Below are 21736 nucleotides of genomic sequence, written 5' to 3' on the forward strand. Positions count from 1 at the left end.
CCTCACCAGGATCTGATCGTACCGGGAACGCGAACTGGTTAGTGAAATTTATATGTATTAGGGAGAAGCACTTGTTTAAAGGGACTCTGACCAGAAGTTCGACAAATATTTCGTTTGCATCTATTACGAAGGTATAATATGCCTCCAAGCCACACGCGAAATATTTTGGCTGTGCGCGGACGCAAAGTTTGCCAAACGGGGAGCTGAAAACTGGCTTCGCTTTCCCCCTCAACTCGCGCAATCGGGGCCGAAATCTAGCCTCTTTGCAGTGGACATCCGCCAATTTCCGTGTGCGTGACGAAATCACGAGGGCCACGTTTCATTGGGCGCCCGGACCGGAAGTTCTGTTGTTAGTGAGTTTGTGAGAGCGCCGGCATCCGTCCGGAAAGCGATCTTCAATATGGACGTCGAAGGAAGAAATGCGGAGACTTCGAGCCCGGAACTTCTTTCTGACCTTTCTGCGATCGAGAGGAAAATTCTGCGTGCTGAACAGCTCGGTAGGCTTTCGAAACGTCGCCGATGCCGCGAATGCGAGACGAAGTTAGAGCTCTACGAACATCAGTCACAGATGAAGCAAACAGCATGAGTCGCCTGTCTTCAGGTAAGCGATGAGCTTTTTAACGCACACTGTGATCGAACATGTAAACGTTCTCAGAAATTTCGTGTTCTGATATCTAATGCGCACTTGCTGTTCATGGTGCCGGTGTGGCTGGTGTGTCATAATGCCGAAGGAGATCGAATGCTTGTGCTGCAAGGAGCTCGAAAACACTGCCGAATGACTGCAGTATGAGTGCATTACAACCCACAAAGATTTCCAACTTCTATTCTTCAATATGACTGTCCTGAAGGTCGCATATTGAACTCCGTGGGCAGCGCGAACCTATGAGCGACTATATTCACAAGTAAGTCACATGTGTCCTTGTCGAACGATGTTAAAATTTGGGCGCCCAAAACTGGTTTGGTCCTGCAATAAAGTCGTTAAAAACTCCAGTACAGGGCGCAGCACATAAAAAGGCTATACAGTACACGACTCTGAACTGGAGAAAACCAATGTAGGCAATTTTGTAATTGTCAGTGTGCTGTGTCCTGAGTCACGTTTTTATGTATTGCCCTGTGCATAATATTTTAGCGTAGGTTTTTAGCGATATTGAGTGTTCTTGATTGTCGATTCAGTGAAAAGTAAAACAATGTTGGGTTCTAAAAGAACACAGCATGTGTAGTAATGTACAAGGTGTGGGCAGGTAAACTGTAGTTGCTCTCAGGTACATGTAGAAATGACATTGCACACACACTGTACTGTAACCGGTTACCTATTTGCCTAAACTATATTTTATGTACATCTGTGTACATGCAGATACACTGCGTATCGCCAGTTTGCAAGGTGAGTATGGCACAAGCTTGGGAAAAACAAGATCATGGTCATCCCAGCCTGTGCAGTGAAGAGAGTCTGGCAAGCCTTTCCCACAGTAAATGCCACAGGCTTCAAGTACCCAAGATCCTAACTGGGGGTACCTCTTCGCACAGCTCGTCTATCACATTTAAAATAATTCAGCATCTGTATTTAGGATGATCTATAGCTCTCAGGATGATGCATGGTTCATGAGTTCAACATGTTGTGTTGAAACACAACACTAGTGCTTTTTAATGAGTCTTGCGGAACGATAGATGAGCACTCCTTTCGTGACATTGTGTACCATTGCTACAGTGAACAATTTCTTGAGCAAGACTGATGAGCGAACGAAAAATAGTCTTGTCTTCCAAATATGTATGTTCTTGTAACTTCCGTATTTGTTAAGTGACTCATGTTGATGTCCCCCCTCATGTAATGCCTGCCTTTGAGATATATTCATAAATAAATAAATATCAAAACCGGAAAAAGATGTAACACGTATCCTCTCTTTGTGTGAATGATACATAAACATTCTCATAAGATTTGTACGTAGTCACACTTTGCCTCATTTTGCATAAAGCCTAGTTGCACCTCTTACATCATCTCCACATCTTCAATCTCCAAAGCAGTACAAGGCTAAAGTAATCAGCTACTACATAAAAAGAAGGAGGGGAGGAAAACAAACGCTGGCACATCTAAAATTCGAAGAAACCCTGGTGCTTTCACGGGGCTACTCACGGCTCAGTGCTGGATCAGATCCCGATGGAAAACAGCTTTTCTGAGCCTCAGTGATAGATTCCCTTGATTGCACTGACTGTGAGGCACAACTCATGGGCTTGGTGGCAAGTGGGCTTGCGTCTGATAGTAAGATTTGGAAGAAAGGGAGCAAGGAACATCTCTCTACGGTCTTAAGAAGGATATCAACATTACCTGTCAAGGTACAGCATTTCATGTTGCTTTCAGTAAGTACAACACTCCTCATAGCAGTTACCATTCGTGTTGGGAAAGCATGCTGAAGTTAGCTCAGGCAGTGCATCCAGAACTGTGAATCGGGTTCATAGAGAGCACCTGGTGAGAGGGACAGCAACAGTGTCCAGTAAAGACTCTCCAGGAATTTCGTGCAGGTTTGGGGGACACAGCTTTTAATAGTGTTGATGGAAAGCAGGGTGTGTGAAACACTGACTTCTGGTAGATGAATTCTTGTTATTTATAACCAGGTACCCATGTTCTAGTAATCTAGAAAAAGCCTTGGCTCTCTTGGAGGAAATTGCTAATGAATCTGAGTGTCTTTTGTGGAAACAGGTTGTAACTGCCTTTCTATCCACCCTTCTTAGTTGCCCTAGCAAAAGCAAATATGTAATGATGTACACCATATCTGATGCTAGCACACTAATTGCTTTGAGTGTTCTCAGGCTTCTGAAATGGAGCTACCTCGTACATACGCTGTGCCATGTCGGCAAGAACATAAATCAGATTGCCTTTACTTTTTAAGTTGGCCCTTCAGTGCTTCATGTGACTGCAAGGATGGCACCCCCAAAACAATAGGCAGCAAGAATGATTTCTGCAATGTATTGAGCTTTGTAAAACAACAACTTTATTTGAAAATCTATTCCAAAAGCCGGGTGACAACCTCATAATGTAGCATCCTTTACTGCAAACACCGCTCAACACAACGAATAAAAACAGAGCGTAAACGTTTTGTCGCCTATCCGGGTGGCATCATCAGTACAACAAACGCCAAAGATGAGCACATCAGCCTATCTAAGAGGGAATCTTACACATCCGATAGGGGGCCACGGTATGTATTACAGGCTGAAGCATCACGCCTGATAAAGCAGGATTCTAAGAACTTTCTAGGGCCCCATCGCTAGTCATGAGCAAAGGTTACTGCACCATCAAAATATATGTCCCTTAGGACAGCAGTGGTAGACTGATTCGGTCCTGTTTAGTTAAGCTAAGCATTAGTAGCCCTGGCAACTGGCTCTTTTAGTCTTGTCCCACGTCTTTTGTCTATCTCGCCAATGTAGGTTGCATCACATTCTATGCACTCGACTTGATATGCACAGTCAAAATGCCTGATGATGTCCTTTTGGTCGCCCTTACAATCAGTTAGAGATCGAGAGAAATATTCCTCTTTTGCCCTCTTGAGCACTTTTCTGAGCATATTATTATATTTTTTGTAGCGATCACACAAAACAAGATTCCCTGGGTTACATCGATGTTTCTTATACAAATTATTCTTATGTTTTATGGATCGTAATATAGCTGGGGTAATCCACGGCTTCTTTATCGTACTTCGCTTAGAAACCAGTATCTGACGTGTGGATTTTGCGATAATAGTTTGCAAGATAGACAAAAAAATTCTATATTTCTCTTCCACATTGCCATCATTAGGCATAGACCACGCCTCCTCGGCCATATACCGCTCAACGAGCGAGAAATCAATATTAGATCGTTCAATAATTGGATGATTAGTGTCGTCATATGATTTAATGGACATGTAGATGAGCTCGTGATAACTAATATCGCAGGCAGCTACGCCATGATTCAAATTATCTTCCTTCAAGTTCGTAAGGATATGATCTATCAGTGTGCCATTGAGTGTTCCAAATCTTGCGCGTCCTCGAAGCTTATTCCATGCCTTTCAAATTTTGTCTGTCCTCGAAGGCGCTCATGGTTAAAGATGGAGCCGACGGGTTGACTTCTCATCTCCTTCACGTAAACCTTCACATGAGAGTAGTTCATAAGCGTCAAGAAATCGAAGGCGCGATAGTAGTGCTGTTAGGGTGGGCGTAAGCGGGGGTGAGGGTTAGCAACATGGACCCCTGGACCCTAGCCTGAGCCCTCTGCGTATTTTTCTCCGCGCGGCGCGTGTGCGGAGGGTTGTCCGCGCGCTTATCGGCGGGGGGAGGGCTGCGTGCGCGCTTACCCTCTCACGTTTTTCAGCCTGGGCCAACTTCTTTCGACATTTTTGAGCATTGGCCGACTCCGTTCGCGTATTTTTTCCCGCGCCTGGCGGGCGGCGCTCGTGTGGGGACTCTTACCGGTGGGCGGAGCGTGGCCGGAGGGCTGTGTGCGCGCTTACCCTCTCACATTTTTCAGCGTGGGCCGACTTCTTTCGTCATTTTTTAGCTTGGGCTGACTTGATTCGCAATTTTTTTCCCGATACAACAGGTGTGCAGTAAGCGGTTTACATGCAAAGAATAGCCATACACAAAAGTACAAGTGAAAATATATTTATTAAAGTCATTAGTGTCGAGAATTATGTTATGACTCTGTGTGAAGGAGAAAAAACAGCCAAAAAACCTGGTGCAGAAGAAACACAATACACGTAACAACGATTATACTTATTACAGGCATGAGGCAATAGCATTGAAGGGGTATCACACGTCATACACAATATTTTTTATTAATGGGAGTTTTCAATTAAGCAGAAGGGTAGCACATTTAATCAAAGAATATATTTTTAATCAATATGATTACAATCAAAATTACAAGTTTTATTATGAAAAGTCTCACATTATTATACGTGAGCATCATAGTGGAGTTTTAATTACAAAGTTCTGACAGATGTATGTAACTTCAAGTACAATAGCTGGGCCGACTTCTCAAGCGATTTTTTTATTATTTTTTTCCAGGGCGTGGTAGATGGCGCGCAGGTGAGGGGCTGTCCGGGTGCTTACCATCGGGACGACGGACTCGGTGCGCCCTGGGCCGACTTCTTTGGCGATATTTTCTGCCTGGACCGACTTTTGTATGAGTGAGCAAAAATGTAAGAGTGATGGAATGAAACGATGAGTGAGAGAGAGTGACTGGTTTGTCCCTTCAGATGACGCACCCTGGAAGTCGCTGAGAAGGCGTGTTAGCTTAGCTCAATTGGTAGAGCCCTGGACCCACATCCAGAAGATGTGGGTTCGATTCCTACAGCTGGTTAACCTTTTCAGGGACTTTCATCTTTCATCGTTTACATCTACGTGTTCGACGAGCAGACGAGTTCCATATCTACCGGACGGGTTCCCTGCGCGCTCTATAAAGATAAAGTCCACCTGCTCGAGGTTAATGAGCATTTCTATGGAATCAGAAAATTTCGCACTTTCATGGGACGAGGTGACTATTTTTATTGTGAGAAATGCACGAGCGGTTATAGGACGAGGGGGGCGTTGGAGCAGCGCGAACGTCTGTGTCGAGACGTAAACGAAGTGATTCTCGAAATGCCAAAAGCGGGGGAGTGTGTCTCCTTCACCAAGATAGAGTACATGCATCCCTACTCCTTTTTCGTGGTGTTGGACACGGAAAGCATATTGGAAAAGGATGCACTCGTGAAGGACGCCTCGAGTGTGCACAGGATAAGCTCGTATAGCATCGTGCTAGTGAGAAGTTGTGATGGTAAAATAATAGATGGCTATTTGGGACCGTACGCGGCAGAAGAATGCTTACTCGCGCTCAAGGAATTTAGCGAACAAATCGATAGACTGAACCGTCTTCCCTCACCGTTGGTCATGAGTGTGGTAAACCTTGATCGACACGAGTGCGCGACGCACTGCGAATTTTGCGGGTGCGAATTTAACCGACATACGCGAAAGGTGTCGCATCACGACCACATCCGTTTCATAGACCCTGGTTCCTCGAATTTTGTTGCAACGCTGTGTGATACGTGTAACCTTACGTGTCGTAACACCAAAGAACTTGTCGTGTGCGTGCACAACCTGCAATACGATTTGAGCTCCCTTCTCCGACACATGCATGTTCTAAATGTGGGTGAACCGTGGATCTTAGCGTCTACCACAGAAAAAATACGAGGATTCAATATTGGCGAGCTCCATTTCCGCGATACCACGCAGTTTTTCAACCTCTCCTTGTCTAACCTGGTAGAAACGCTCCTCCCCAGCGGCGGCGAGAGTGCGTTTCATTGCACTCGCCAAATGTTTGGTGACCGTTTCCATCGCCTTCTCAGGAAGGGCGTTTATCCGTACACCTTCGTCGACAGTTTCGAAGCCTACAATTTGCCCGCACTACCGCCAAAGGAAGCTTTCAAAAGTGACCTGAACGACCAAGAGATCACGGACGAGGACTATCAGTACGCCCTCGAGATTTTCGAATTGTTCAAATGCAAGGACCTAGGAGATTACACGCGTCTCTACGTCACGCTCGACACCTGTCAGCTGTTCCGACATCGTGCTGTATTTCAGAAAGATTGCGCTAGAGACGGATGGAATAGATACCTTACGCACCGTGTCCCTCGCCAGTTACGCGTGGATCAGCGCTCTGAACCTCACCAAAGTCAAACTCGAGCTCATAAGCGACCAAGAGATGTACGAAACGATCAAGAAGGGAATCAGGGGAGGCATTTGTAACAGCTTCCACAGGTACTGTCGGGCTAATCACGAGGCGTGCGACGATTACGACCCCCAGCAAGAAAAGACTTTTATCCAGAATCTCGACGTCAACAGTTCGTACCCGTACGCGATGACTTTCCATCTCCCGACAGGTGCTTTCGAGTGGGTCGATCCTTCGAGGTGGAGCGAGATAGACATTCCTCACGATTCGGAAGTGGGTTAGGTCTACGTCGTAGACTAGTCGTATCCCGAAGAACTGCACGCGCTCACCAGGGATTTTCCCCTGGCACCCGAACACAGGTGCGTGGACGAGAACGAACTGTCCCCCTACCAACAGCACTTGAAAGATGCGTTGGCGCTGAGCACCCCCCCCACACACACACACACACACAAAGAAACTCTTGCTGACGTGTTACGACAAAGAACGCTACGTCGTCCATTATGCATTGCTCGCACTGTACGTGAGGTTGGGCATGAAGATAAAACGTGTTAACAGCATCATCTCGTTCCGCCAAGACAACTTTTTGCGAACCTTCGTGCACAGAAACGTCGCGTTGAGGAATGCCGCGTCCACGAAATTTGAGCGACTTCTGTACAAAACCATGTCGAACAGGTTCGGTAAGACGATACAAAAATGTGAGACGCATGAAAAAGTATGCCCTAGCGTACGACAAAGAAACCGCGCTCCGAAAAGCTAGCTCCGTCGACTGTCAGCATTTTCTCATTCTGAGTGACAAGTGCATCTTATACGAGATGAAACAGCGTCGCATCAAATGCACGCATGCCCTTTACATGGGCTTTGCCATTCTAGAAATATCCAAAGTCCGAATGTACAGCTTCATCTACGAGTCTCTCTTTTCTCGCTTGATGTGTCCAGTGCAATTGATCTATAGCGATACGGACAGCACATTTTTTTCTCTCACGTGTGAAAGCCTGGAAGAGCAGCTGATGAAAATTGAGAGTGAGCTAGATCTGTCCTCCTATCCACCAGACCACCCGCCTTTCAACGACGAGCACGCGAACCAGATGGGGTACCTCAAAGACGAGATGGGAGGTGGTGTTATTCAGGAAGCCGTAGCCATCCGAGCGAAAATGTACAGCATTCTCTTGGCTGGGTCACACAAACAGATCGCGAGAGCGAAATTAGTTAAGAAAGACGTGGTGAGGAAGCATTTATTGCACGAACTGTGCCGAGGTTCTCTGTTCAATGAAAAGGCGGTCTCTCAGAAGCAGTGCACCATCCAGAGTATAAAGCAAACAATGTACACCATTTCGAGACTCAAGAAGAGCTTGGTCCCCTACGACGACAAGCGTTATCTCGTGGACGCCGTACACTCCTTCCCTTACGGAAGCTGCGAATACGGTAAGCTGTGATGGTGATGTGACGCGTATAAGATTACGATAGTACTCTCTCTTTGTGTAGCATCGGAAAACCCGGAAGAGAGCCCGAGAGCGTCGTCGTCAGGGATCGAGTTACCGTGGAATAAAGAGCAAGGCCTTCGTGCACCGGCATATAATCGAGAATAAAAGTTCTGGTCCAGATATGCTTCTCTCTCTCTCTCGCAGACAGGAGAAGCACGGGTCATTGTGGCAGTCTGGTAGCGGAATGGGTGTATAAAAAGAATGACCATTCCACCATCGTGCTAGTACCGTGACTCGTGCTGTGATGAAGATTCCCCATACCTTTTCTGGCACGTCTGATCATCTCGTAATGTTCTGTTCTTGAGATCAGACAAGTTAGGGAGGGTGCAGGCATGTACTGACAAACTCCTTTGTATGAAATCAATAAAGATGTTTCAGTGAAAAAACACAGAGTCTCGTCAAAGTTATTCGGACTGTTTAATGCGTTGCATTTCCATAACCAAACGGTATCTCAATAAATCGGTAACAAAGTTCGCAATGTAGATTGCTTGCAAATGTCGCTGCTTCCGCAGGGCGTACTTAACATGAGCGATGGCACGAGCGAGAAGGTCCACGATGTCTGCAGTGATGTAGTTGAATTCTGCGTTCACTGTAAGAAAATATTCCGTTTCAAAACTGGACCGAATGCTGCTATCCGTTGATGCCAGCCAAGTCCCCGTAGTCTTCCGTTACGGCTCTGATGGTAGACAGCGAATGTACAGGAATGCACCCGTATCTGAGAAAAACAGTGTTGAGTCCGTTGTGAACTGCCAACGGCTACCACTCAGTAAATAGTACATCATCACGGCTGAAGTGCCGTTTGGGCAAGGTACTGCTATATATCAGTAAGTTTAGGAAACTGTACTTGTGATGTGCCTCTTTATTACGGCAGCAATTCACTAATAATAATGACGGGGCCCTGTGCAGTAATGAAACGATGATTCCGCTTTAAAACAGGGATAAATGCTGTCGACCATGATGCTAGCTGGTTTCCTGTTGTTTTCGTTTACAGTCCTTATGATCAATGCGAGATGTCCAGCGATTTTGTTTCATTGTTAACTGTTCAGTTCTCATGTTTTGTGTGTCCAGAAAGGATAGCTTTTCAATAATAACCCTTTATTTTGGAAATTACTGAAAAGACTACAAATAACTTCTTCATGGCTTTGGTGGTGGAACATTTGACCGCTATGTATCACATGAGCTGAAAAGAAAAGAAAGTATTACTGAGCCTACTTAGTCATAATACTTCCACAACAAATTAAATTATTTGATGAATAAAGAAATTTAATATGCTCGTAGGAAGCATTTACAACTTACATGTTCCTACTTCTTGCTATATTCATCTGCGGCCCTCATTGCCTGACGCATATATGTATGTAGCCCTCTTATTTTTTTATGCCTGCTGGCTCCCTTCGTTCTCAATGATACCAACCAGGTGCCTAAAATCACAACCAATTAATAAAATTTCCTTATAAGTATTCAAAATAATTGCATAAAATATTCTTAGTTTCACATGGTGTAATGATCAGGACAATCACTCCATTTCTCTACCAACTATTCCAAATAAGTTTATGAAGAACACTACACGTCCACCACTGCAAGTGGCACAACAAATTTCTGAGCACATAGATATGATTTTTTTTTCAAACATGCTTATGAGCATAGTTCAGCATGGCAGAGAGACCACCATATGTGAAGCATATGAATGTCTCTGAAAGGTTAGCAGTTGATATGGCCTCTGCTATACATATCGCCTGCTGTATTTACTGCAGTATGTACGTACCAGCCGAGTAAATATGTAGTATAATATAAGGAGAGTTCTTGCAAGACAGACCCGCAGATAATCTAAGCTAGAGCACCATCTAAACTTCCAAAGCAGTTTTTTGTTACTCTACTACATCACGTGAGTTTCAAAATGCTATATTTCACCAGTATGTGATATGCTCTCCTACAACATTTCAATGCATGTCACAACATTTTTTTATATCTGCTGTACTCTAACCAGGTAAGCCATGCAAACAGCAAATATACCTGTGAATAAATATCACGAGTGCCTCCCACCTTCAATGGATATGCAGGGCCATGACGCTGCCATGTGTGCCACTTCCTGTCGTTGAGAGGGAAGCAGAACGTTGTCTGCTTCCAATGCATCAAGTACTGTCTTGCTGAGGCTCTCCCAAGGGTAATAAATTCGTGAGAGCAGAGGCATTTGTGGGATTGGTGAAGGTGCACTCACACATGTTGACTGATCTAAACAGGAAAGCAAAACAAAAAATGGCACTTAAAGCCCCAAGCAAGAGGGCAAAGTGGCATCTGGAGATGTATGCACTATACCTTGTTTCCATAGTCCATTTTTAACAATGAAAATTCCATTGAGGTATTTCTCAGCACCAGCACCCATAGAGCGAAGTGATGACTCATCCATTAAATACACCTAGAAAGAAATAACTGGTGTGACAAAGATTTTTAGAACAACAGTGCAATTGAAGCTCATACGAGCGTTATAAACGTTATAACAAAAGTGGCATACCTGTATGTTGCCCTCCTGACAAATTCCATGACCCACAGCAACTCCGATTAGCTCCTCAAGACATGTTACTGACACAAAGTTTTTCGTTTTGTGATCTCTACTCCTGATATTCAGAAACTTCTAGTAAACGAGAAAGAAAGAGAAAAATCAGCAGCATTGAGCAAGCTCTGAAAACCACACACACATAGCAACAACTGTAGCATGCACAGGGAAAGATATGTACCTCTCATATGGAACTTTCTGTGTCAGACAACGAAGTTATTAAGCAAAACCGGAAGTAGCGTATATATTTAGCAAAAATTTGGTTAAACAGACTATATATACCTCCATAATCATGGCTGAGCAGCGATATTCTGAGGGAGACAACAACAGAGTTTGTTACTTCGTAAGCTGAATATGGATGACTGTCCATTAACTCTGAGGGTCGCACACAACAATATACACTTGTCTCTGAGATTCAAGATGGTATAGCCTGAGGTCTGGTAGAAAGCTTGATGGTGTTATGCGAAAAAGAAAAATTGTCATCACCTCAGGGCCAGTTTCCACAAAGATGTGTACCGGTTTCCCATAGCGCAGGTTGTACTCGTCTCTGGAGGCCACAAGATAGTGTCCTGTTGTATGTTGAGTCCCAAGAAATGTAGTTGTCGAAGCACACAAGAAGGGACTGTCAACTCACAGTGCACGATGCATCTGTGATGAGGTGATGTTTTCAGCGCGCAATATCTGCTTCTTCACTGTCCACACGGCTGGCTGCAAGAAGCCACAGAACAAAACTTTCAAGACAATACTTTTTGTGTTGAATGTGTTGGCGTTTCGTCAGGATGACTCATGGAGGAATTGGTTCTATAGTTCTTGGAAGCCGCATTACGTCCCTCTATGGTACAAGGAACACCCCTTGCAAACTCTTCATGTGATAGCAGATGGTCGGCTCGACGAGAAGAAAATTTCTGCAGCAACAAAGTGCACCCGTATATCACCTACCAAGAGAGTGCAAAAAAGGGATCCATTTATAAACAGCCTTCAGCTGTGCGAGCATGAAACCGTTACTGGTGAAAATTTTGACGCCGCTAAGACTAGTGAAAGGTACATTTGTTTGGAAAGACTGTGAAATGTGACCTCCTTGATGAATTGCATGCCCTTATGAAAATGGACTTTGCCTGTCAATTGACTTTGTTTGGACATCCTTTGGGTTGTTTGGTATTTCTTTTGACTTTGACTTTCTTTGGACCAACGCCCAAACAAAATCTATAGACCACCTTTGGCTTTTCTTTTGTTTGACTTTCTTTGGCCGGTTGCCCAAACAAAATCTATAGCCTACCTTTGGCTGTTTTTTGGTTTGACTTTCTTTGGCCGGCTGCCCAAACAAAATCTATAGACCACCTTTAGCTGTTTTTTGCTTTGACTTTCTTTGGCCGGTTGCCCAAATAAAATCTGCAGACCATCTTTGGCGTTTTTTTGTTTTGTTTGTTTGACTTTCTTTGGCCTGTTGCCCAAAGAAAAGTTGTTGGCTACCTTTGGCTTATTTTGCCTGTGCCTTTGGATTTGTTCTAAGATAATTTAGTGATACGTTTTAGATTTCCTTTAGTTTAAGTTTGTTCAGCCACTTTGGAAACCCCCTACAATGTCATTGGCTTAACTTCCCTTGAACAGCCAAAATGTTTCCTGTAACAATCTTCTACCTTGAAGTAGACCGTACAAATAAAAGGCAGGAGTTGTACACAAAAACTTGACTGAATGTGAGATAGCCGTCACTACACAAGCTTTTCCAACATGAGAACACAATACGGCATGAACGTCACCACGTAAACTATTCCAACATAAGACACCTTCCGGCATGGATTATACAGAAAAATTCCAACTGAAGAGAAGTTGACCCTCATTACGCAAGCCATTCCAAGCTAACGGCGCCATTTGACACGACTTATGCACAGAAACCTGAACAAATAGAAGCTACAGGTCTGGCTAAGAGCCGTTCCAACATGAAGATACTCCGGCATGAGTTGTGCACCGAAACCTGACCGAACGTAACCTGGGTCTCACTACTGATGCCGTTCCAACGTGAAGATTCCCCAGCATGAATTGTGCACCAAAACCTGACCGAACATAAGCTATGCCTCACTACTGATGCCGTTCCAACATGAAGATACCCCGGCATGAATTGTGCACCGAAACCTGACCGAACATAAGCTAGGTATCACTACTGATGCCGTTCCAACATGAAGATACCCCGGCATGAATTGTGCACCAAAACCTGACCGAACATAAGCTATGTCTCACTACTGATGCCGTTCCAACATGAAGATACCCCGGCATGAATTGTGCACCAAAACTTGACCGAACATAAGCTAGGTATCACTACTGATGCCGTTCCAACATGAAGATACCCCGGCATGAATTGTGCACCAAAACTTGACCGAACATAGGCTAGGTATCACTACTGATGCCGTTCCAACATGAAGATACCCCGGCATGAATTGTGCACCAAAACTTGACCGAACATAGGCTAGGTATCACTACTGATGCCGTTCCAACATGAAGATACCCCGGCATGAATTGTGCACCAAAACTTGACCGAACATAGGCTAGGTATCACTACTGATGCCGTTCCAACATGAAGATACCCCGGCATGAATTGTGCACCAAAACCTGACCGAACATAAGCTAGGTATCACTACCGATGCCGTTCCAACATGAAGATACCCCGGCATGAATTGTGCACTGAAAGCTGACCGAACATAAGCTAGGTATCACTACTGATGCCGTTCCAACATGAAGATACCCCGGCATGAATTGTGCACCAAAACCTGACTGAACATAAGCTAGGTATCACTACTGATGCCGTTCCAACATGAAGATACCCCGGCATGAATTGTGCACCGAAACCTGACCGAACATAAGCTATGCCTCACTACTGATGCCGTTCCAACATGAAGATACCCCGGCGTGAATTGTGCACCGAAACCTGACTGAACATAAGCTAGGTATCACTACTGATGCCGTTCCAACATGAAGATACCCCGGCATGAATTGTGCACCGAAACCTGACCGAACATAAGCTATGCCTCACTACTGATGCCGTTCCAACATGAAGATACCCCGGCATGAATTGTGCACCAAAACCTGACTGAACATAAGCTAGGTATCACTACTGATGCCGTTCCAACATGAAGATACCCCGGCATGAATTGTGCACCGAAACCTGACCGAACATAAGCTATGCCTCACTACTGATGCCGTTCCAACATGAAGATACCCCGGCATGAATTGTGCACCAAAACCTGACTGAACATAAGCTAGGTATCACTACTGATGCCGTTCCAACATGAAGATACCCCGGCATGAATTGTGCACCGAAACCTGACCGAACATAAGCTATGCCTCACTACTGATGCCGTTCCAACATGAAGATACCCCGGCATGAATTGTGCACCAAAACTTGACCGAACATAGGCTAGGTATCACTACTGATGCCGTTCCAACATGAAGATACCCCGGCATGAATTGTGCACCAAAACTTGACCGAACATAGGCTAGGTATCACTACTGATGCCGTTCCAACATGAAGATACCCCGGCATGAATTGTGCACCAAAACTTGACCGAACATAGGCTAGGTATCACTACTGATGCCGTTCCAACATGAAGATACCCCGGCATGAATTGTGCACCAAAACCTGACCGAACATAAGCTAGGTATCACTACCGATGCCGTTCCAACATGAAGATACCCCGGCATGAATTGTGCACTGAAAGCTGACCGAACATAAGCTAGGTATCACTACTGATGCCGTTCCAACATGAAGATACCCGGGCATGAATTGTGCACCAAAACCTGACTGAACATAAGCTAGGTATCACTACTGATGCCGTTCCAACATGAAGATACCCCGGCATGAATTGTGCACCGAAACCTGACCGAACATAAGCTATGCCTCACTACTGATGCCGTTCCAACATGAAGATACCCCGGCGTGAATTGTGCACCGAAACCTGACTGAACATAAGCTAGGTATCACTACTGATGCCGTTCCAACATGAAGATACCCCGGCATGAATTGTGCACCGAAACCTGACCGAACATAAGCTATGCCTCACTACTGATGCCGTTCCAACATGAAGATACCCCGGCATGAATTGTGCACCAAAACCTGACTGAACATAAGCTAGGTATCACTACTGATGCCGTTCCAACATGAAGATACCCCGGCATGAATTGTGCACCGAAACCTGACCGAACATAAGCTATGCCTCACTACTGATGCCGTTCCAACATGAAGATACCCCGGCGTGAATTGTGCACCGAAACCTGACTGAACATAAGCTAGGTATCACTACTGATGCCGTTCCAACATGAAGATACCCCGGCATGAATTGTGCACCGAAACCTGACCGAACATAAGCTATGCCTCACTACTGATGCCGTTCCAACATGAAGATACCCCGGCATGAATTGTGCACCAAAACCTGACTGAACATAAGCTAGGTATCACTACTGATGCCGTTCCAACATGAAGATACCCCGGCATGAATTGTGCACCGAAACCTGACCGAACATAAGCTATGCCTCACTACTGATGCCGTTCCAACATGAAGATACCCCGGCGTGAATTGTGCACCGAAACCTGACCGAACATAAGCTATGCCTCACTACTGATGCCGTTCCAACATGAAGATACCCCGGCATGAATTGTGCACCGAAACCTGACCGAACATAAGCTAGGTATCACTACTGATGCCGTTCCAACATGAAGATACCCCGGCATGAATTGTGCACCAAAACCTGACCGAACATAAGCTAGGTATCACTACTGATGCCGTTCCAACATGAAGATACCCCGGCATGAATTGTGCACCGAAACCTGACCGAACATAAGCTATGCCTCACTACTGATGCCGTTCCAACATGAAGATACCCCGGCATGAATTGTGCACCAAAACCTGACCGAACATAAGCTATGCCTCACTACTGATGCCGTTCCAACATGAAGATACCCCGGCATGAATTGTGCACCGAAACCTGACCGAACATAAGCTAGGTATCACTACTGATGCCGTTCCAACATGAAGATACCCCGGCATGAATTGTGCACCGAAACCTGACCGAACAAAAGCTATGCCTCACTACTGATGCCGTTCCAACATGAAGATACCCCGGCATGAATTGTGCACCGAAACCTGACCGAACATAAGCTATGCCTCACTACTGATGCCGTTCCAACATGAAGATAGATACATATCGTCGAAATGTTCGTCATGATGATACACCCTATAGGCGCGTTCCCAAGCACGCGATTTGCGGGGCGTCGCGACAGCGACTATTTTTTTTCTGTTCCGCGCAGGCAGAAGCAACAACAGGTTCCTCACAACCGTACGGTTTGGTTGTCAACATCGCTTCAGGTTCCTCTCGCATATGAATCGTTGAACGAAAGCCGAGACATGGAAAAATTGTCGCTCTCGCAAATCGCGCGCTTGGGAACACGCCTTTAGAGTGTATCATCATGACGAACGTTATTGCGCTGCACGGCTACGCAGCATTCAACAAATGTTGCACAAATCAAACATCAACAAAACATTTCATTAGCTGCCCGCTGCCCAATCCGACACCGCAAGTGGCCCGAAATATCCAAGTGTCTTCTTTGTTTGAGTCTATTCACTGTGTTATTATCCGCTGTTTAGGCATGTGTATTATTAATAATATGATTAAACAACAGAACTGGAGTGTGCAATTTTATTCGGCGTTGTTTGCATATTTGTAGTTACAGGTTCAGGTTGCGCCGTTCCTCTCCTTTAGTCGAGGAAAACTGCTAGTGCTATCGAAGCCAATCCAAGCCGCAAGCGAAGTGTAGGGTATTGTTTGCTTTGGTCGCCGCACGTGGTTTTGAATTGAGTGTTCATGTTGTGTGGTGTCCTGTACTTCACACGTTTCATTCACACAATTTTCTATATGCGTAACTACGTGCAACATGCACATTTTGGTGAAGTGGCCAGGCGTGAATATGCTGGACGTTTATCCCGTCGACAGCCTGCAAGATATCGAATTAGGTTTAAGTATTTCGTATGTCCCGGCCGTCCCGGCAAACGTGGACATTGCTAAGGGGAAGACATTCCTCATACGGTGCAGCAAGAATGCAGAGCCCTCTGAAGCCTTCTTCGTTGCTGCGGGTAAGTCCAGCTTGTACAGAGAAATATGCTTTGTTTTTCCAAAGCGCGAGAGGCCAGACGTTTCCGCAACCAATTACACGTACGCCTCGAAGGGCGTATGGCAATTGCAGTCTCCCTGTTTCTGCCCAGTATTTGTTACGCTGTCTAAATCAACCGCAGACGTGGAATGGCGTGTCATTTAGCGCTACCAATTTAGACTTACCTACGGGTTACCTATAGTAAAAAGACATTAATCGGTTCTGCATTATTGGTCCTGTTGTAGAACCAGACTCAGAACATCAATTTCTCATGTTTGATTGCTTGTTCATTGATTTGCTGCTGCCACAAGCCTAACTACTTGATATTCCACTAGGCCTCAGGGTGCACACTGTACACATTGTGCAGAGCACAACCGGAAAATAGAGGAGCTTGAGCATGCAAATGCCCGCCTGACAAAGAAAGCCAAAGAGAAGTGTGGTAAGCTGATATATATAGATTTTTTTACATATGTTGTGACAAGCATGTAGCAGGTAATTATTTTCAGTCATGACCAACATGGTGGATCAAATGGAAAATCTAATCCAGACTGCCTCCAGCCAGAACGCTGCTGCTGTTACAGCAGCTCCAATGGTAATGTTTGTCTCACCTGTGGAACTTGGATTTTCATATTTTGTGTTTGGTTAGTGCGGATGAGCCGTAAGAGTGTGCTTGGAAGATATATCATTTGAAGTTAACAGTTTGCAGGACAATACGTGTAATACCTCTTTTCTATGCAGCTGGACATCGGCTTAGGTGTTTGCGTGGACGCTGGTGTTCTGCACAGAATAGAGAGAAGCAGCAAAGGGGATAGGACAAGGTACGACTGCATAAGCATAGCTATCTCTCTTGCCCAATTCGCCCATTTTTCTCTTTTGCAAGCTTCATTGTTCCATTTCTTAACACGCTCTTTAATTTGCAGGCTGGCCCGTGCCCTCATTTGGGCAGTATTTTCTCCTGAGGAGATGATTGGGCGAACTTCATATGGGATACCATGCAACGCCCACTAAGGTGCTGCTCTAAAACCTGCAGTGGATGAGACACGGCGTGAAGCAGTTCTGGGTAAGGACCCCTTTCTGTCTTCATTACTGCAGGTCCATTGGCTTTTGATTTGGCCAAACTCTGGCTTTGTCTACATGAAGTAGCTGGTTACTGCTAATCAGTTAATTGTACTCCTGCAGTGTCAACCTCGTGATTTGGCTTGCTGGAACCATCACATTCATGTGGCACACTTTTGCAATGCCATTGGCAGCAACAACCATGTTCTAAGAGTTGGAGCTGGACTGCCAGAAGTAGACCAAGATGGTAATCTGCACTTCTTTTGCACCATACAGATGCAAGAAAACAACAAGTCTGCGAGAGATCAAGGAGAGCGTTGTGTCCATGCTTTCGAAAATGAAATAATCACCCGTAATAAATTATGTGTATTATCAGTAACAGATGGCTTCTTTGCCGTGAATACCAGGGGTACTGGGTGCTATTTGGGGAGCCAACGAGGTAAATTTGAGCATTATGTCAAAAGAAAATCAAATTAATGGCAAATAGGTGTCAAAAGAAAGACCAATTGAAGTCATAAAAGTGTCAATTGAATGGCAATTGCAAAAGTTCAAAAGAGATTCTTTTGACAAAAGTCAAAAGGAAGTCTGTCCCAAATAACCAAATGAAGTCAAAAGAAGTTCCAAACGTTTTTCCAAATAAATTCAAAAGCAATTCTATTGAATTTCAATTGCCTCTTTTGACTTTTTTCAATTGGAATTCTAAAGCATGTCCAAAAATTTTTTTGCAAGGGCAAACTGTAGAGGATCGGAATTTTGCAAACAGGAGGCCTTCCTATAGTGCAAATGCAACAGATTTCAATGGAAATTTGGCCTGTTATATGCCTGCCGATATCGCCTGTTATACTTAAGTATATATCGGAATGATATATATCCATATCGGAATGATATCCACTTTGGAGATTGGGACACTTTCAGGTGAACATTCCACAACAGAGGAATTCCGTTTACTCCTGCTCCAAGGGGGGAAAATAGAGTCACAACATCTATCAATTTTTGTGCGAGATCACAGCAAAACACAAATTACTTCAGTAGCCTCCCCCTGCACGACTGAACGTTAGGCATCTCTTTACGTTTCTACTCATGATCTACACACAGTGACACACACAGACACTGCTTTCCTGCTGTTGCACACCGTTGCTGAGACGCGTATGCAACGAAACAATTTTTGCAACCATGCTTACAAGTGGTGCTCGTATTTGACTTGGTATTGTGGTGGAACAACGAAACAGGTTTTGAACTCACCTTTGCTTTGCGGGGGTACAGTCGGCCAAAGACCAAACACTAGATGCACTCCAAATGCATTCCAATGCATTCCAAACACTTAAAACTTCACGGAGCGTCTTATGCGTCTACGAGGAAACAATTTCGCGGGCTTCCTGTTAGCGGCTCAGGTGACAATGCTGTATTGCTCCGCGCTGCGCACTCGCCGACGGCGAGACGCCGGCGTCTTTGAGTCTGCCACATTCATCCGAGCAAAAAGTTAGGCCCGAATATTGCGATATCACTGTTGGATCGTTTAAAAACGGTAAATATGTGCTTCGCTGAAGACATGTATCGTCTTCCATATTTCTGCTAGTATAATCGTGACGTGGTCTGAACAAAATATTTCATTTTCAGCGATATTGCTCAACTCATTCCTGGAAAAGACGATGGGGTAGCAACGGTTCATGTGCCGCTACGGAATTGGAGCAGCAATGAAAAAGAGAAGCTCTGGTTCCGTGGGCGGTGTTCCGTAAATTTACGGTATTTTTTAACAGTGTTGGCGAAGCTCACAAATGCGCTCATCAGTCCCAGGGGTCCGTCCGGAACCGTTATACAGACGTTCTTGTAATCCTTGGCCAGGGAATATGTGTGTGTGTTCTTGTAACGGGCGTAGATCCGACGCATCATCTCCTGCAGCGGGCCCGGAGAGATCCCTCCTATATTGCCAAAGCCTGCCATGTCTATCACGTAGCGAAAAGTACTGATGACGAGCTCGTTGCGGAGACTTTCGTTGTTGAAACATTCATTCTCCACTTCTTCCCAAGAAGCGTGGGTACGGGAACAATTTTGTAACGAGTGGTAGCCGAACATTTTCACGTATTGATGACGTGAGCGCAGTGCGCGCTGCCTTTATACAGATAAACACGTGCAAAGAAACGAGAGCGAAACCGAAACGGAGAAGCCACCCGCAGCGGCTAGGAGCACGCGCAGTGGAAGGAGCAGAGAGCGAAACCGAAACGGGGAGCGCCCGCGAGGAGCGGCGCAGAGGGCGCTAGGAGCGCACGCGCGCATGCGTAGCTGGCGCGGCGCGGCGCCCCAGTCACTTGCTCGCTTGCAGTTGTGGAGAGTAGACGTGCGCTCGGTTGCTCTGCAGTCCCCCCGCCCACTCAGTTTGTGCCAGGCTGCCAGATGGAGCAGTCGCACCGTCGCCGCGGGGGAAGAGGTGAGTGATTTGCCTATGTTTGCGCGTTGTTTTACCGTGCTCCTTTTCTCGCATGTTTGCCGTGGCCCGTACGCGCATGTTTAGACTTGTTTAGCGGTGACCAAGCCCTTTCTTCGTGTTGACGCACGTTTAGCGTTTTGTGGTTCCCGCATTGAGTTGGCTGCGTCATGTTGTGACGCTGTGGTTAAGCCTAACCGGTCGGCCCCCTAAGCCTTTTCCCCAATGTGTACTGTTTTCTCCTTGTTGTTTAGCAGTAGCGGTTAGGCCATTTCTCTCCCATACCAAGACTTGTTGAGCAGTGTTGCCATTTTTTTCCTACCGCTAGTATCTTGTTGTTCTCTGTCTTTCTCGCATAGAGCTATGATGGTAGCACCATCTGGTGTGATGCCTTGCAACTAGGTGGCCACCTGTCGTCGATCTCTGCAACTGTCAGGTACCAACATGGCAGGCGCTGGTCCCTCGGACGTTCCGGAGCGGTTTCTTCGCCACGGCGTCGTTGATTTTCGAATAAATTGTTTCTCTCCACTATATTTCTATCTCTTTTTTTCTTTTCTGCCTACTTTTTTACTTCTTTATTTTTTTTATCAGCTCAACTAGCCCACAACTCACACAGTGGTCTGGACACGTCTTAGATGCTCCCCAATTAGTGTAATTACTCACTGAATGATCCTAATTACTGTGGGGGATCCCAAATTGCTCTAATATGGCGTCCAGGTCATAATGACGATGAGGAAGGATGGAATACGGACGTGTTCGTTAGGGCTCCGATAGAACATATTGACGACGAGGATGGCAATTGTATTACATTGCTTAGGCGCAGAAGGCCAGTGGATCTTCTACGCGTTGAACTCGTCAACGTCAACAGTTTCGACTACAGTGACCGTCAACGTCTTCGACCAGGCACTGCGCCTTCTGGCTAAGCGTTTTGGGACTGCACTAAGTGTTCAACTTCAACGGCATCGCTTTCGCGGAAGAATGCAGCAGGCTGGCGAATCTACCAAATGTTTCGTTGGAGAATTGCGTTTATTGGCCGTGCAGTGTGGCTTCGGGCACTTCGAAGAGGAAGCAATCAAGCACCAGCTACTAGAAGGTACCATCATTACGCAACTTATGGAACGCCTACTTGTGGAAGGACAAACATTCACATTAGCGAAAGCAGTCAACTTGGCAACAACTATGGGAGCCGCAACTGCTGCAGCTATGGAATTTGTGCGGCCCACTGATGTCGGGACAATGAATGACCATGAGGGCTGCAGAAGTACAATGACTTCCCGGGAAGCCAAGACGTACAGCGGTGTCACGTTACGGCCGACAGCCATCACCATCCCGTTCTTCGAAGAATGTTTCGTCGTATTGTTACAGATGTGGAGCAAGAGATAAACTGATGTTCTGAGGATGGAACAACGTGGGTTCGATCCCT

At 45.6% G+C, this 21736-nt stretch overlaps 1 protein-coding gene and 1 long non-coding RNA gene across 2 annotated transcripts; one reads left to right on the plus strand and one right to left on the minus strand.

Moving 5' to 3' along the window:
- Nucleotides 1–10266: 10266 nt before the first annotated feature.
- On the minus strand, nt 10267–10766 carry LOC135373088 (uncharacterized). The gene is made up of 3 exons (XR_010416272.1): nt 10658–10766; nt 10462–10561; nt 10267–10377 (listed from the first exon to the last, which is right to left on the minus strand). It is a non-coding gene; the product is annotated as an uncharacterized LOC135373088 (long non-coding RNA).
- A 5853-nt stretch (nt 10767–16619) lies between these two features.
- LOC135373153 (uncharacterized) lies at nt 16620–18270 on the plus strand. The gene is made up of 6 exons (XM_064606410.1): nt 16620–16818; nt 17203–17274; nt 17342–17427; nt 17574–17653; nt 17756–17895; nt 18015–18270. The coding sequence occupies exons 1-5, from the start codon at nt 16620–16622 to the stop codon at nt 17841–17843; spliced, it is 525 nt and encodes a 174-aa protein (XP_064462480.1). The 3' UTR covers nt 17844–17895; nt 18015–18270.
- Nucleotides 18271–21736: the final 3466 nt, after the last annotated feature.

The sequence above is a fragment of the Ornithodoros turicata genome, unplaced genomic scaffold, assembly GCF_037126465.1.
Source record: "Ornithodoros turicata isolate Travis unplaced genomic scaffold, ASM3712646v1 Chromosome21, whole genome shotgun sequence".
Taxonomy (NCBI): domain Eukaryota; kingdom Metazoa; phylum Arthropoda; class Arachnida; order Ixodida; family Argasidae; genus Ornithodoros; species Ornithodoros turicata.

What these genes read in the sequence shown, in the direction of transcription:
- LOC135373153 (XM_064606410.1), top strand. Translation starts at nt 16,620, where the DNA reads ATGCACATTTTGGTGAAGTGGCCAGGCGTGAATATGCTGGACGTTTAT. An exon ending in AGCCTTCTTCGTTGCTGCGG is followed by an intron (nt 16,819 to 17,202) that starts GTAAGTCCAGCT and finishes CACATTGTGCAG; the next exon opens with AGCACAACCGGAAAATAGAG. An exon ending in CTGTTACAGCAGCTCCAATG is followed by an intron (nt 17,428 to 17,573) that starts GTAATGTTTGTC and finishes TTTTCTATGCAG; the next exon opens with CTGGACATCGGCTTAGGTGT.